This window comes from Ambystoma mexicanum, chromosome 2q (genome assembly GCF_040938575.1).
Source record: "Ambystoma mexicanum isolate Mex_15411 chromosome 2q, UKY_AmexF1_1, whole genome shotgun sequence".
Taxonomy (NCBI): Eukaryota; Metazoa; Chordata; class Amphibia; order Caudata; family Ambystomatidae; genus Ambystoma; species Ambystoma mexicanum.
Window position 1 is genome coordinate 330,165,222 of NC_090924.1, and position 16,310 is coordinate 330,181,531.

The window sequence follows — 16,310 nt, forward strand, 5'->3', positions numbered from 1 at the left end:
CGACCCTTCTTTCGAGGACGGACTCGTCCCTTTCGGGCTGGGGCGCTCACCTTGCGGATCTAAAAACCAATGGCTCCTGGTCAACCCAGGAGTCACAACTCCACATCAATGTGTTGGAACTCAGGGCCATACGGTGAGCACTGAAAGCTTTCCTTCCAGTAGTGGCAGGACAGGTAGTCACTGTACAGACAGACAACTCGACCTCCATGCACTACACAAACAAGCCAGGAGGCACGAGGTCAGAGATCTTATCTCAAGAATCTCAACTACTATGGGCATGGGCCTTGCACCATTGAGTCCAAATCCAGGCGGAACACCTTCCGGGAGTGGACGATGTCCTAGCGGACAAACTAAGCAGGGACTACACATCTTCTCACGAGTGGGAGCTGGATGAGAAGGAAGCCCAACGTATCTTCCCCTTATGGGGCCATCCACATCTCAATCTTTTTGCCAACAGGACCAACAAGAAATGCAAAATGTTCGCCTCCAGATACCCAGAGAGTCAGTAGGAGACACGTTCTCAGTGGATTGGACAGGGAAATTCCTATATGCCTTTTCCCCCTTTCCCCTCTTTCCCCTCATCTCTAGGATACTACGCAGATTGAGAGAGCAGAAGTGTTCAATGATCTTAATTGCACCGGACTGGGCATGGCAGGTCTGGTACTCGACCCTACAGTACCTGTCCCGATGGCCCCTGATTCGCCGCAAGGCGCATCAGTATCTATTGACACAACAGAACCGCAAGGTCCTCCATCACGATCCAGCAAGCCTGTCTCTCAAGGCCTGGTTCCTGAGCAGCTCAAACTGATGAATCTCAATCTGCCTACAGAATGCTGGGATATAATCAGCTCCTCCTACACGCATCACTTACACTAGGAAATTGACTTGTTTTTCCAAGTGGTGAGAGACATATGCTATTGATCCTCTCATCGCTTTGGTTGAGAAAGTACTTCCCTACTTATTGCACTTAGCCAAAGGAGGTCTTTCGCTGTCTTCGATCAAGGTCCACCTGTCAGCCATTACGGCATAAACTACAGCTCCCGAGACGCAGTCCTCTCTCTTCCGGCCGTTAAGATCTTCCTTAAAGGACTTCTGCGTACATACACGCCTACGCCCACGCCGATCCCAACCTGGAGCTTGAACACTGTGCTAACAGCCCTCATGGAGCCTCCTTACGAGCCCATCCACAGATGCGACATAAAATTCTTGTCATGGAAAATGGCTTTCTTGATAGCCATTACTTCGGCCAGGAGGATCAGTGCGTTACAAGCCTCATCTTCTGAACCTCCCTTCACCTTGTTCCATAAGGACTGTGTCATTTTAAGACCACACCCTAAGTTTCTTCTGAAGGTAGTATCGGAAATGACGCTTACAGAACGCATTGTCTTGCCAACTTTCTTCCAGAATCATTCTTCGAAAGCAGAACGAACATTGCATTCTCTGGACATAGCAAGAGTTTTAAAGTTTTATTTGCAAAGGACTAGAGATTTCCGTTCTTCAAATAGACTGTTCATCGCCTTCTCTGGCCGTACAAAGGGCCAGCATATTTCCAAACAAGGTTTGTCGCGCTGTGTCTCTTCTTGCACCATCCACAGCCATCTAACGAAAGGCGATCCCCTTCCCAAACCACCCTCAGCGCACTCCACCATAGGGAGAGCGCCGTCAACAGCATTCCACGCAGGGGAGGCCTTGAAGGTCATATGCAGAGCCGCCACGTGGAGCACTCTGCACACGTTCGCTAAACACTACTGCCTGGCTGAAGATACCAACAAAGAAACTGCAGTTGGACAGGCAGTGCTCCGCCATCTCTTTGCATAACGTAGGACCAGCCTCCTTTTCTCACCTTTCCCGGAGTATGTAACCGTTGTGTTGCTGCATGGTAAAGGTTTGATCAGAAATATGTTTTTTCTGTATTTGCATATATCATATGATGGTGGCATGTTTTTAACTGCTTGGTATTCTATTCAAGCATCTGAATCGATGAAAGATGCAATGCTGGAGAAGTCTTAGTTACTTACCTGTAACTATATTTCTCCAGCATTGGTATCTTTCATGGATTCACATGCGACCACCCGCCTCCCCTGAGAGGCTTTCCTACGCTCAGCATCCATCATACTGTAATCTCTACGGTTCAGAATCTGAAGATGGCTGCCTGGGGCGGAGCTTAAGCCCTGCCACCTCATTGGTTGGGGTCATAAAGGACAAAAGTGAGGTGGAGGGACTACACAATAGAATGGCTCATAGGCCGTAATGGGGTATGTACAAACATTTCTGGGTAGCAAAGTGTGTATATTAAAAATATATATATATTTCTATCACCAAGGAATATTCAAGCATGTGAATCTATGAAAGATACCAATGCTGGAGAAATACAGTTACAGGTAAGTAACTAAGACTTTCACCTTAGTACTTTGGACACAGGACGGGTTTGCTTTAGACATTCTGACATGGACAGACCCTTAGTGTTGATTTTAGGTAGGGAAACACCTCTTAGAACAGGGACAGAGGGGCATTTCCCAACCCCCTTTTATTTCAATAAACGTCTTTGTCCAAAACCATGTCTCCCTTGTGTGCAAGTCTCATTCCTGGTGAGGAAAGTGTAAACCCCTAGACAATAAACCATACAGTCGTACCATCATGATTAGGGTCCTAGAGATCACGCACTATTCAGTGACCGGTTTCCTGCTACACTCTGGATATGTATTACTCCTTATGCACAGTGGCAAAGCAGGGGTGCACAATGTCCAAAAGAGCCAGGAGGGCTACCAAGGTCTAGGATAGAATTTCAGGTGTACACTGGCTAGGCCCAGAGGGGCATAATAAACTTCAAGCAGTCATACAAAAGGAACACACAGTAATATACTGAGGTAGAAGTGTGACACATACATTTAAAAATCCCTTATAAATTGGGGGTAGTAGCAAAAAAGGCAGGGCTTGGTGGTGAGCTCCAGAAGCCCTAGACAAATGTCAGTTCATGTAAATACTCTCGCTTCTAGGAGTTCTGGTCTTCTAAAAGTCTCCCATAAAAACCAGTGGAACCAAGTCTGTAGACTGACCTACTGTGATGAAAAGAACTGAATTCACAAGCTCCCTCCTAAGGTGCAGAGATGGTAGCAAGCACCCCCAGGGAAGACCCCCCCAAAAGAGATCTAGTCCATTTTATTGACCCAACAGCCCCAGGATAGAATGCAGCCGAGTATTAGACAGTCAACTGGGAAATGGATTTAAAGAATACCTGCAAGGATTTTCTACCATGAAGGTGAGCTTCAGAATCAATACACCAACCCAGGACCCTGAGGTAAGTTCTTGGTGTTGATTCCTGAAATTACTAATCCAGGAAAGCAGAACAACCCCAAAAGTGAACAGTTCTTTTTACAGGATGAAATGAAGAATCCACTGAAAACAGGGGCTTAAACCATCAGCTAACAACGACCTGAGGGCCCAAAAGAACAACACTTGCTCCTTGCATGAGTGGGACCTATCAGTTAAAAGCAGTCTCTGCCAAGGAAATGGCTCATGGAAGACGGATGAATTGCCCCCAGGAAAAGCTGGTAGTTCAGTAGGCAAGCATGGTTGGCACACCAGCAAAAATATACCCTGCAGCAGGACACCAGCGGTGGTGACCAAGGATGGCCTAATGACGCAGGTTTGGAGGGTGTTGGGGTGCCAACATCCTTCAGAGTTGTGCAGCTTCCAGCACCAAGGTGGAAGATCCTGGCCATCAATGGCAATAAACTGCATTAAAACGATCCAGAAAAAAGTGTCCGGATGGAAGGCCTGGCCAAAGCAGATGAGGAGGAACAGTGGCAGGACTAGAAAGGCCCGGGAAGCACGCACAGCACCCAAAATGGCAAACCAGAGTGCAGGCAAGAGAAACCAATCATTCCCACCAGTTTCTGAACCGGCTACAACAGTTTTCAGCAGCAAAATTGTCCAGAAGGTAAGCAAACCTGCTTAATGTCCGAATATCCAGCAGAACAAATTATATGAACAGGGTATACCCAACATGTACCTTTACTCACAGGGGCTTACTTCTGCCAGCCTGCCATTCCCATTAAGGGATTTACAACAGGTGTTTTGGTGGCAAGCCAATAAGGTTGACCCCACAAACCACAACACCCTGGCCCACACCACAAGAAGTGTAGTGGCTTGCCCACAGCCAGGAATGTTTTAAAAATACCTCATTCAGAAAAATCAGGTTATGGTCACTAATTGGCAGATATGCTGGGGGTCCCATTGAAGTTGATGGGACAGCTGTAAACCCATTTTTTCTAAAAGGATAGATGCATCTAAGCTTTGTTTGGCCCAGTTCCTAAGCATATCCAAGTCCAAAGGCCCCAGCACCTTCAATTGGGATGTAAGCAGAGAGAGGTGGTCACACAGAATTCTGAGACCCAACTCCTGGGCTTGGGTTTGCAGGCAAATTGCTAAAGATGGTGCCAATTTTGGCCTCTGGCAACCTCTTCTCACTTGTTATGGAGTCAGGGGAGGAGTATTTTCTCAGATTCCTTTACCACCTTCTTAGCCTATATATTGCTGTTTCTCAAAAGGCTTCTTCCTCAAGGTCCCCCTCCGCTTCAGAAGGCGAGCAGACATAGTTTTCCTGTTGGCCATCTTCATAATTAACTGTGTATGCAATGGAGCACCAGGAACACTGCACAAGCTCCCAAGGAACAGTTTTTGTTGAAGTCTGAATGCAGTTTTGTAAATAAATTAATACACTACTAGCATATTGAGACCTTGAAGCACCATAATACCAACTTGCATGGGTGTGGTGTGTGGAGTGGTCTTCATCCATACAAATCCATCACTGCTGGCTTTAAGTCCAGTCATACCTGCCTTGCCGACATTGAATATTTGCACTTATACCTTGTCCTTTAATCTGTAAGTCTGTAACATGCCTAACTGCAACACTAATGTAAATCCTAAGTTTTTCCTATGTAACCATTATCTTAAGATTGTGCGCCTAGATGCCTCTGGGTTATGTGCGCGATACAAATGATAAATAATCTGCCATTCCTGACAACCAATGGTACCAGCTCTTCCTCATCAATATGGTCAGTGTCCCTCTGCTGCCTTCAATTGCATGTGCTCAATCACATCCCAAGAGGAATGTGGGCAGTACACACTTGCCCAAACCATGGACGCACCCCTTCACCAACAGCAGCAGCTTCCGCAATGGCATGCAGCAAGATTCTTACCTCTAGCCTGGTTGCTGATTGGCCTGGGTGCACAGTTCGGGAGACAGCAGAAGGCACTGATGTTGCATCCTCAATCCACAGCACCAAGGAACAGCCCAGGGGAACAGTGCCATATGGGCAGGACCCAGCATTGGGTGTTCTAAGAACCAAGTACGCTACTCTTCCACCCCTCGTCCCATCCCCCAGTGGTGCACATCGCTCAATGCTAAAGCTGTCGGACCTTACAACCGCTTCCATTTCACTTCCAGGACTGCCATGTTTGCTTGTCATTGGTTAAGAGTGGCCTTAACATTGGCTCTGTCCAGGTATAGTTAGCTATTTTACATGTGTTCAAGAAAAAAAACACTCATGAAGGTTGATAAACTCCTTTTTTCCTAAACATTTTCTTCAGCTTTGGGATCTGAAACTGGTCTTGATGCATGTTAAGGACGGGTACGTTTGAGCAGTGTATCATTTTCCTTCAAGACTTCTCACTGTAAAGACCATCTTACTGTTTGCCATCACTTGTGCACGTTGTCGGAGTGAGCTTTATGCACCTTGTGTGAAACTTTCTTTCCTAGTGTTTGCTCAAGGAAAAGGAACCCCTCAGAGTGAAACCTCATTTCATCTGGAAGCGTGTCTGCTTTTCACATGTCAGAAAATACATCTGTGTCTCTCCCTCCTTCCAATCGTTTTAAGACTTTGAAGTTTCATCACCTTGATCTTACCAATCAACTGGTTTGTTGGGTTTAATTTCTCTCAGAAGGGCAAGGTATTACTAAATAGAATATCTCTTCATGGATTGTCATGTATTAGTACTTGCGTGGGGAGAGGGGGTCTTGTCTGGATACTTTTATAACTGCTCTTTGATTGGGAGGACACCCATTTTGGACAGTCCATTTTGCAGCTTTGTCTCATTTAGGGCATTTGTTGTTCATGAAGCTTACTTAGCTTCCTTTCTTATTGCACTGCTTTGGTAGTATTTCAAAAGATTGAAGATATGTGGGAGGAAGGCATGAATTAAAATAAATTGCTTACCATTGGTAATGGATAACATCTACTCCACAGATTCCTTATTGCCCACAGGTGTACCTCTCAGCCAATTTGAATACTGTGATTTTCTGCAAGCTCCATTGTGTTCTACTGTTATTGTTGGCCTATGTGGGGAGTAGGAAATAGAGTAGAGGTAAAGTTCACCTCTGCTACATCATGTCTCCCACCAGTGTCACCCACTATGCCACAATAGTACTTGTTTGAAGCTACAGCATTGTCCCTTAATTATTTATTTCATTTATTCATTTTCCATTTATAAAGCATGCTCAGACCATGGGGGGATAAGAAGACTCAACATAGATCAGTATACAGATCATTGTTACCAATCTTCCTTGTGCTAGTGAAAAGGTTGAAGTTGACCAGCCTAAATTGTATATTTAATGTTCATCAAACAGAATGTGTTAATAAATCTATTGCTCAAATATTGGCAATAACTGGAAAGACTAGGGGAAGTGGATTGTCCAACTTAGCATTGCTAGACACTATCCAGAGGAAAATAAGTCACTGCCCTTAGTAGTGGTCAGAACTGCAAGTAAGACACTTAAAGTGTGGAACTTTCTTTTGAAACCCCTTTTTTGCGTTTTGTTTAAGACATTGGAACTTAGTACACATGAGCTGAAGAAGGCTGCAAAGGGGCAGTCGAAAGGCAGTTTATTTTTTCCCTTGTAGTACGTTTTGTAGTATTTAGAGTGTGAGGGTCCGATTAGGTTTTGGACACAGGACAGTGAACATTATTTTAGACATCTTGACAAGGACTGTCTCATTAGCTTTGTTGAGGTTGGGAAGCCCCTCATACAAATAGGGCTAGTGAGGCATGTTTCCATCCCCTTTTCATTATTTGAATAAAAACATTTGAACTACCAAACAACCCAGTATCTGTCTCTGAACTCCGACCCCTCACGCTGAGTAGAACCATTTGAAACGAGAAGAATCTATAGAAAGAAAATTGTTCTCATCAGAATGAACAATACAGATGAGAATTAAATTGTTAAATATGTTCATCCCAGTAAAGCTCTTCATTTGTTGTTTTTTCAGACTTTTGAAAGGTCTGTGAAGCTGTTGGATCAGATTCCGTCTTATGACACCCACAAGATTGGAGTTCTATATGTCGGAGAAGGACAGGTAGGAGTTCGGCATGAGGCCAGTGTCAAACAGTTCAAGACTGACGTTCATAGAACAGCACTTTCAGTTGAGCTATGCTGATTAAAGTGGTTTTATGCTGAGCATTGTGGAAACTAATTGCAAGTGTGTCTCTCTTACTACTTGTCTTTTTTCACTCACTCTTATGGGGAAACTGATCAGTACATAAGACTGTTCATATTGAGAGACTGTCTTTTCAATGATTTCTTGCATTTTTAACTTGCACATGACACTGTTACTTAGTCATGTGTAGTTAGGATACTTTGTATCCTCGAAACATTTTGTTTGGTGGCTTTTTGGTTGTATTTAAAATGTGTCTAGGATTTGTTGGTGGCAGTGGATATTTTTCTACCATATTTTAAAAGTTTACTCATGCACCTTTGCATTTGTCCCAAATGGCTGTTAAGAGGCAGTTGCCATATATTGGAAGCCCCTTCCTAGGGGGAAGCACTGCTTTCCCTGGCAAAGTGGTGTTTTGTGAGAGCCTGGATGTGGGGGCTTCAACTATCTGGTACTAGTCGATATATATGGGCCTGAATGCATGTTTCTGGGCAGATGTTGTTGCAAGTGGCTATGCACGATTGGATAACCACTACCAGGGTGAATGGTGCAAATACTTACCATTGGTTAAATCGGGCGAGCTTACAGTCCAGCCCTTGGATAAAAGGAGCACTCGTGAAGCCATTTGAAAAATCCTAATTGGAGCCAAGACCCCTACGAAGATGTGCAGACGACCTCAGGACGACTGTTACAGCAGATCAGCATTGCCTCTAGCTGAGTCCCGGTGAAGCCCTGCTTCTTTGCTTGATCTCAAAACACCCTTGTCAGCCCCTGGACAACATGTCTCGACCCCTGCTCGAGCATCTGTGACTTCTGAAGTGTCCCTGGACCCACTGGTGGACTGACCAGCTCTCTCCTAGGCTACCTTGCTGCAGCTGTCACTGTTCCCTGTGCAGGCCTGGAAGTTGAGGGATCCTCAGCTTGTATTGTAAAACACCTGCTCCTGCATTTTCAGCCTACATGATTAGTGGAAACTGTGCAGGATCTGCTCTTTTGTTCATCCATGGAAGATTGACTGTCGCGCCTGACCGCGGTGACTCCCATTACAATCAGTCTTGTTCGCTCCCTGGAGGTGTCCTGGGGGTTACCTGCCTCGCAGAAGTCTTCTCCTTTCCATCCCATGAGTGTTCAACTGAAAGGTGCCTGCAACCGAGATTCATGAACCGTGACGGACCAAAACGGACTACTTGCTTTATACTGGTTTTGAATCATATGCCTTTTCTATCTTCTTTGAAGGATTAATGTATTTGTGTTTTGTAGTAAGTGTTTGACAATATAGGTCTACAGGTTTCATTGCTTGGTGTGTAATTAAAAGGCCTAATAAATCATTGTTTTTCTTGTACTTAACTGTCTAGCTGGAATTATGTTGCTCCGTGTGTACTCGTTGTAGCCCTAGACCACTCTTGCACCTATTCTGAGTCTAAGCCTCGCCACTCTGCTGCCTATCTTGACTGGGTTTGGTTAGACATCTGTGTCTGAGTCATGTTTCACAAACCACTATGAATATCACTGTATAGTGACCATCTGTCCACAGGATTTTCTAGATAGACTTGTCCTGGTCTTTGGTCCCAGGGGATCCACGATCCCAAACTCAGCTTCATTTAAAATGCCTACATTTCCTCCCAGCGTTCGTGTCCACAGAACCTTGGGCCTAGTGGTGTGTAAAGCTGAAGGGCTTTGGTCTCCTGATTCCTTGTGCATAAATCCAACATGCCCAGGCTCACAATAACACCCTGGAAATGTAGAAGGATTAAGCCTGACCACGGCTGACCCAAAGACATGCTCATGTCCTTAAATATTTTGCACAAAAGGACAAGCCTAGGTGCTCAGACTACTATAGTTATGTCATGTTATGTTATGTTGAAGGTACTTGTATAGCGCACCATCACCAACGGAATTGGTCCCCAGGTGCTCTGGCGGGTCTGTAAACAGGAAGAGGTGGGTACGGTTAGTCGGGAGAACGGTAGGAGGGGAGTAGGAGAGTGGGAGAGGTGGTTTGCTGTTGGCGGCTTCAGCTTGGTATGCATCGAGTGGTGGGCTTTGGTGCAAGTATCGGATCAGGTGAGGCCTTGTGTGCTGTAGGTGCTGTCTATGTGTTGATGCGCGTGGTAAAGTGTGTGCGGATTGCTGGGAGAGAGTTGGTTGTGTGAGTTTTGTGGGGGTTAAGTATGCTGAAAATTATGGGTTAGGTTAGTGTGTTCTGTATCCTGGTTTAGGCACTTCTGGTTCCGTTTGAGCTGAATCCCTGTGGGGTGAAATCCCCCAATTATACACAGGTTATGCATAATGCTGCGCTATTTGGCTTGCAAATATCTTGAAATGCTGCTACAATATCATACCTGTTAATGATGAAACACTCAATAGACGAAACTTTCTACCAAAGAGGTTATTAAAGAAATATTGTACGGAAAGCAGAGATTAGTCTTGAGAGCAAACTGAGAATGGATTTACTAGTACCACGTTTAAAGAATGTTTGTGATGATACGAGAGAGGCTAGGTTTACAACAAAGTATGATTCTGAAAGTAAATTGATCAATATGGTTAAACAAACACTGGCATATTTTGAGAGTACAGTGGGCGAAAATCAATGGCTGCAAACTGCTACATTTTTTGAAAAATATTTTGAGATTAGATGAGGAAGTCAAAGAATTTTTGAAACCGTTGATTACATTTAAGACAGCTAAGACATTAAAAAAACATACTGCGTACCAGACATTTTGCAACACAAAAGAAAGATGAAATGGAAATGGTTTTTATAAATGTTGCAGATGCAACAATTGCAAATCCAGTATAAGTGGACAGAATCACCTCCTACACTGATTTACACATTGTGTACACTATTACACAATGTATTAACTATAACGCAACTTAATGTAATTATTTGTCTATGAGGAAAGACATATGTTGGGAGCACAAAAAGAAAATGTAGAGAAACAATTACTGAGCACATCAGAACTATGAAATTGAAAGATGGCAGATTTTACTGTAGGTTCACATTGGAAAGAAAAACATGAATTTGAAGATATTTCAAAAGTATGTTGTTGTGAGTGTAGAGGAGGGCATAGAGATAAAATGATGTGACAGATGGAGGCAAAATGATTTCCTAGTATAAGACAACCACTTTTGGACTGAATAAAGACAAGAAGCTCAATGTGTGCATCTTTAAGTTCACAATCTAAAAGTGAATGCTAACTGATGTACGAAATCTAATGTTACAACAGGCATTTATATCTTTGGTCATGGCAAATGGAAGCAATACGATTACACCAAATGGACAATAATGAATGTATATATGATTCGCTGAAGTTAACTGGAAGTTTCTTCAGTAATGAGGAAAATGTCCAGTGCCTGTGAATTTTGTTACAAGTTTAACTTTTCATTACAAATTATTGCTCTCTTTTTTATATTATTTGCTGATCAAATAAATTGTCAATGAACATGAAATGATGTTAAATGGTTTTAATTTCGATACGCACCCCAAAAACTGTTAACTACTAAGGACATTATTTGGGTACAATTTACCAGTGCAAATAACATTATTGCACAACTTTGAAGTCCACTAACTGTTTAGTAAAGTCAGTCTTAGTTGATGTCGGTTTGTAAAAAATCGACATGATAGGTTTACCAATTCAGTTGGAGTACCTTTGTCAGATAAAAATGACCTTTCAAAATGGCAGAACTAGTAGCAAAAAGGTAAAGTCCATCTTTGAGCTTTACAGATTTACCTATATAAACTAAATTCAAGTTGGTGCTGCTGGATGACCACCACACAGACGCCACACAATAATGAGTGATGCTTTACAAAGCTGACAAGAAAATTAATAATTTACTTTTGATGGAGTATTTGTGTTTATATTATTTTGCTAGATCAAGCTCAATATAAAGAACTTGTATACAATAGGCATCGAATATGTCTAATTTCAATCACAGAAATCAAAGTATACAAAAGGAAAGAAAAAGTTGAATTCTTATTTATGAAGAATTATTGAAAAATAACAAATTCAAGCAGGAAATGAGGTAAGTAATGGGTTCCAAAATATATAATATGAGAATGGGTTTTTAAATATACTATAAAATTCTGGTCCATGGTTGGAGTATGGTATGAAGACATGCTGGTGGAGGTGCAGGAGAGTTCGGAGAATGTAGCGGCCTGGAATGCCCTGGTGTGTTTACTGTAAAGCTTGCCGGATGACAAAACCCCCGTGGAGAAGGCATGGGATATGGGAGGGAAGATGAAGGTATATGGGAGAAGTGGGCAGAAGGGATCCTAGGAATGGACAGGAGGGCCCTATGAGAGATCTCCAGTCAAGTAATAGCTGTGAGTTACTAGTTGTTTAGTTAAGTTTGGGAAATTCATGGGTTTGAGGGGTGAGGGGGGTGGTGGTTGATGTACAGAAATTTAATTGATCGTGATACTGTACTGTGATATTTAACAAATGCAAAATAAAAAAGTGTTTAAAAAAGTACAATATTACACAATCCTACAAGCTATTCTAAATATGTTAAACTGGTGTCTTCCATATGTTGTTATAGGCAATGATATATATATATATATATATGTATATATATATATATATATTTCTGAGGCTTGTGGATCTGCTTAGATCACATGCTATGCATAGGCCGACATCTAGTGGTAGCTGCACAGTATTACATTTTTTGTTTTCAAAACTCAAAAAGGGACGTCAACGGGGCGTACAGTAATACTATCCCTAGTGTGACGTCCACTGTACCCATGATCGTTCACGTGTCAAGGTCCCTCAGATTGTTTTTTTCTGGGTTCATAGTGGGACGCAATTCGCAGAGTTGCTTCTGGCTAATGCCATTACTAGACTTTCTTTCTGTCCTTTCGACGACCATACACCGTAAGATCGCTGGCAACGGCTTTCGAAGACAAGACCATATGTCAACAACAACGACCCGCCTCGACGAACTTTGCGGGCTACCTAGGCCCCGGGCCTCAGCCCTGTTCAGTAGGGAGAGTGGGTGGAGGTCATAATCCATCTCATTTAGAGAATGCCTAATCCTCCTATACTTCCTTTTATTCCACCAGGCCTCCACCCTTCCATACTATGGAAAACACCATATAATTGCTGTCCTTTCTGTAACAGGAAGTTTCCCTGGAAGGATTCACACAGAGTGTAACCTTTGCCTCCCTATGCGTCATTCTGGAAAACAGTGCAAAACCTGCAGACTGTTTGGACCAAAATATTTAAAGGACCGGGAAACTAAACGCTAGTCCCACCACGCCATGCAGGCCGATGCCGCCGTGGACGTCGAGGGAGCCCGCAGCGATGGCAGCATCGGCGTCCTAAGTGATGCAGAAGGTGATCGGGACTCAATGGATTCCCGCTTGCGAGCCCCCGACTCCAACAGGCAGGCTGGCGGTTCTGCTGTAGAGAAGACACCCGTCGACTCAGGCACTCACTGCAAGCCACACTAAATACACCCCACATGGCCGACAGTTGACCGCGTTGTCGACCGATAAGCCACATGCGGTGTCGAAGGGAAGGTCTGAGAAATCCCTGTCCTCTGGGCCATCGCGTTCGATGGCCCCTGCTAAAAATTCCAAGATGAGTGAACTCATTTAAAAACATGTCTCTGACACCCTCCCTCAAGGCATTGACGTCGAAAAAATCCAAATCATTGATTCCCCTACCCTCAAAATCGTAGGGTTCCAAGGATAAGGAATACTCTGCTCCTAGGGACACCCTTTCAGGGGCAATGCACCACAAACTGCCTCCTGCTCCAGAGCCTTTCCCTGCACCTGCTCCCATGGTATCCTCCCAATGAACCCGAAACAGTTTGATAGGGTTATGAGGAGAATGTCTAGTTTTGTTGATTTTTTTTTTTTTTTGGGGATCAACGCACAGATTAACTTACCAACCTCCAGGGGCCCCGTCAAGGTGAAGCAGCTAACAAGTAGCCTGACGCTAAAAGAACACGCTTGGACCTAACACAACCTAGTACATCTACCTATCAAGACTGTTGGGGAGAATTCTCTCTTTAGGCTGAATTTCCTAACCTAGTGAGTCCCCCAGCAGCTTTGCTGGATTTCTGGAGTTTTTTTTTTCTCCTGCCAAGAGTGAGACTCTTTTTCTCCCACTCTTGGACATGATGTATGGTGTTCCTTTGACTGTTAATGTGTTTTATGGGCTATAGGGTCCTTTACTCCATAGGGTCTGATGTGTTTTTATGATGTGTGTTACACAGCACCCTCCGTGCTGTGACACCCCACCATAGACTCCATACCCTGGGACTGACTACTGTCTCCCAGGGCATGTAAAGTCACCATTGGCTTTACTAGTCCCAAATTATGAACAGAAACGAGTACAAACCATCATATTGTGGACGTACTGGTCGAGGCAATTCGATTGCCCCGGGGTCTGTTAGTCGAGGGGGCACGTCTCCGTCCCCCCTGATCGAGTTTTGGCTGGTGTCAGTGAAAACTACTTTTTATATTCGACCGCGAATATTTCCCTATGGGATTCTCCCATTGTTCGAGGCTACCAACTTTAATTATTTAATTCTCATAGCCTCGAACATACCGCCGGTTTATTTAATTAATATTAATTCGCCGGTTGGTATTTTTTGCCAGGACTTGGGGAAACCTGGATTCTAAAATGGCGTTTGTGTTCTCTTCTGTGACTCCAACCCAAGTCGAGCCCTTTGTTCCACTTTTTGGCGGGCTTCTCCACAGAAGCCTCCAAAAGTGGTGCCACTCTGTCTGCGTACCACAGGGGGTGTGGGAGGGGGTTTAGGCACCCTGGACTGAGTTACCTTGGTAACTCAAGTCGCACTCTTGTGTGATTGGCCCAAGTGGTGAGCCGGTCGGCTCACCACTTATCATGTTTGATTGACAGCTAGGCTGAGTGAATGGGGGTATGCTACATAAAAGCAGGGCTTTGGGGACTGGAACGTCAGAAGTCGCCACAGGACCTGAGAATCCGATGAGGCAGAAGCTGGGCCGACCTACCACGACGACACCACCGGTGGAGCCCTGCGGAACCGACTCACCACTTCCCGACGACAGAGAAGATCTCCCGGTTGGAGATGCTTCTTCCCCTGACTGGTGGGCACAACCAGTTTACCTTCTTTCTTCGCACCCCAGACCGGTTTGTGGTCGAACTGCCCGTGCCAAGCACCCCGGCAGCCGGATAGCCACTCACCACTGAACCGCGAATCAACGGACCGCTCCTTGTACCCGAGAAACTCTGCGGCTGGTTTCTTCCCTGGCAGTGCAACGGACTCCTGTCTTCCGCCCCGACGAGATCCTCTCTTCCCCCCGGTGAAGCACTGACTTGCATCCGCTGCCAGGAACAACTGTCCCCGCTGGAGTGTTCTCACCACTTTAAGGTACTGTGTCCGCCAGGCCTCCCTTTCTAAAGATTGCTACAAGGTAATAATAACCCCTTAACCTTCTGGACTGGGCTGGCCGCCTTGACCCTCTAACTGGTCCCTTTCTTTGGTCCAACTCCTTTTTGAACCGTTACAAGACTTTCGTGCACTGCAACCGTGTGACCTTCGACACATTTCGTTTGGATCCTCTTAAGTGGATCCGGCCTACTGACTCTGAATTCCTAGTGTTACTTTGCCTTCCTCCCTTGTTGTGTTCGTGAAAAAGTGTTGGGATCTGTTTCAATTTATTCAGTTTTTCTCTCCCTTTTTAAAACGAATTATTAGAGTGCCATCTACGTTAAGCACTCACCGCTGTCTGAAAGTAAGTGGGGCTTTACTTAAGACTTATCTAATATTCTTTTAAGGGAGTGTATATCTTTTAGTGACCATGTTTTTGAATTGCTTACTATTAGTGCATGTGTGTTTTTCTAGATGTGGTTTTAAATAAATAATTATATCTCTTTTACACCAAGCCCTGGTCAGTGTTTACTTGTTCTATTGTGTTCTCTCGACCTATTGTGAATACTCTGTATACTGCCTAACTCTTCTTGAGGGAAGTCTGACTGCTCAGCCACAGCTACCAAGTGAATCTGTGTGGTACAGACTGCTACCAAATGGGTTTACTGCCAAACACCTGTAGTCCTAAATCTTTTGCAGTGGTCCCAGAGGGAACTGCACAGGTTTCTGCCTAACAAAGACTTGTCTGATGACCTATACTATTATGACACTCTAGGTTCCCATGACCCCTGGTTCATTAGCAAACCAAGGAGACCAAGGGGACATGGAGGATACAGATCAATACTATGACAATGATGTATGCATCATCCAATCCCCAGACCACATTGACCTACCAGTGGCTGATTCCCCTGTGCACAACCAGCTGCAGTATAATGATCTTCTTTTAAAAGCGGCAAAACACTCTAAAATCAATACCCAGGAGGCACAAGTCGATAAAGACTTTGTAGAGGACATCCTCAGGGATACTAGATCTGCAACACTGTTCATTCCAATGCTCTAATCTGTCCAAAGGCCCATTCAGCCTTCTCTACTTTCCCTTAAACTAATGGCAGTCAACCCTTGCAATGAGAAAATGTTTAGACCAGCCCCATCAGACCCATTGTACATTAGGGGGTAGCTAAAGCCTGACTCTCTAGTAGTGACCACCACAAGGAAGAGATTGGGCACACCTTTAGCCTCTGCCGAAGACCCTCCTGACAAGGAGAGCAAAAGATTTACACCCTAGGAAGAGAAGTAGCTTCCTTGGCTGCTTATCAAGTAAGGATAGCCAACAACACTATGCTACTGTCCAGTTATAATTGCCACAAGTGGGACAAGCTCTCACAACAAATAAGACTTGGCTCAGAGCCCCTAAAGACACACCTCTTACAAACAGTAGCTGAAGGTAGACCGGTAGCTAGCTGCATCTTAAAAAATAATCTAGATGCAGCAGACCATGCAGGGCAGATTGTTGCTGAGGGT

At 44.4% G+C, this 16,310-nt stretch overlaps 1 protein-coding gene across 4 annotated transcripts in view; it reads left to right on the forward strand.

The window, feature by feature from the left end:
- The window catches only part of TSC2 (TSC complex subunit 2), a 1,437,517-nt gene that overhangs the window by 1,157,024 nt on the left and 264,183 nt on the right, over positions 1-16,310 (forward strand). For all 4 annotated transcript variants that reach the window (XM_069647328.1, XM_069647330.1, XM_069647331.1 and 1 more), the window contains one exon: positions 7,269-7,355. In XM_069647328.1, the coding sequence (XP_069503429.1) occupies positions 7,269-7,355 (87 nt within the window). The remainder of the gene's footprint in view (positions 1-7,268; positions 7,356-16,310) is intronic.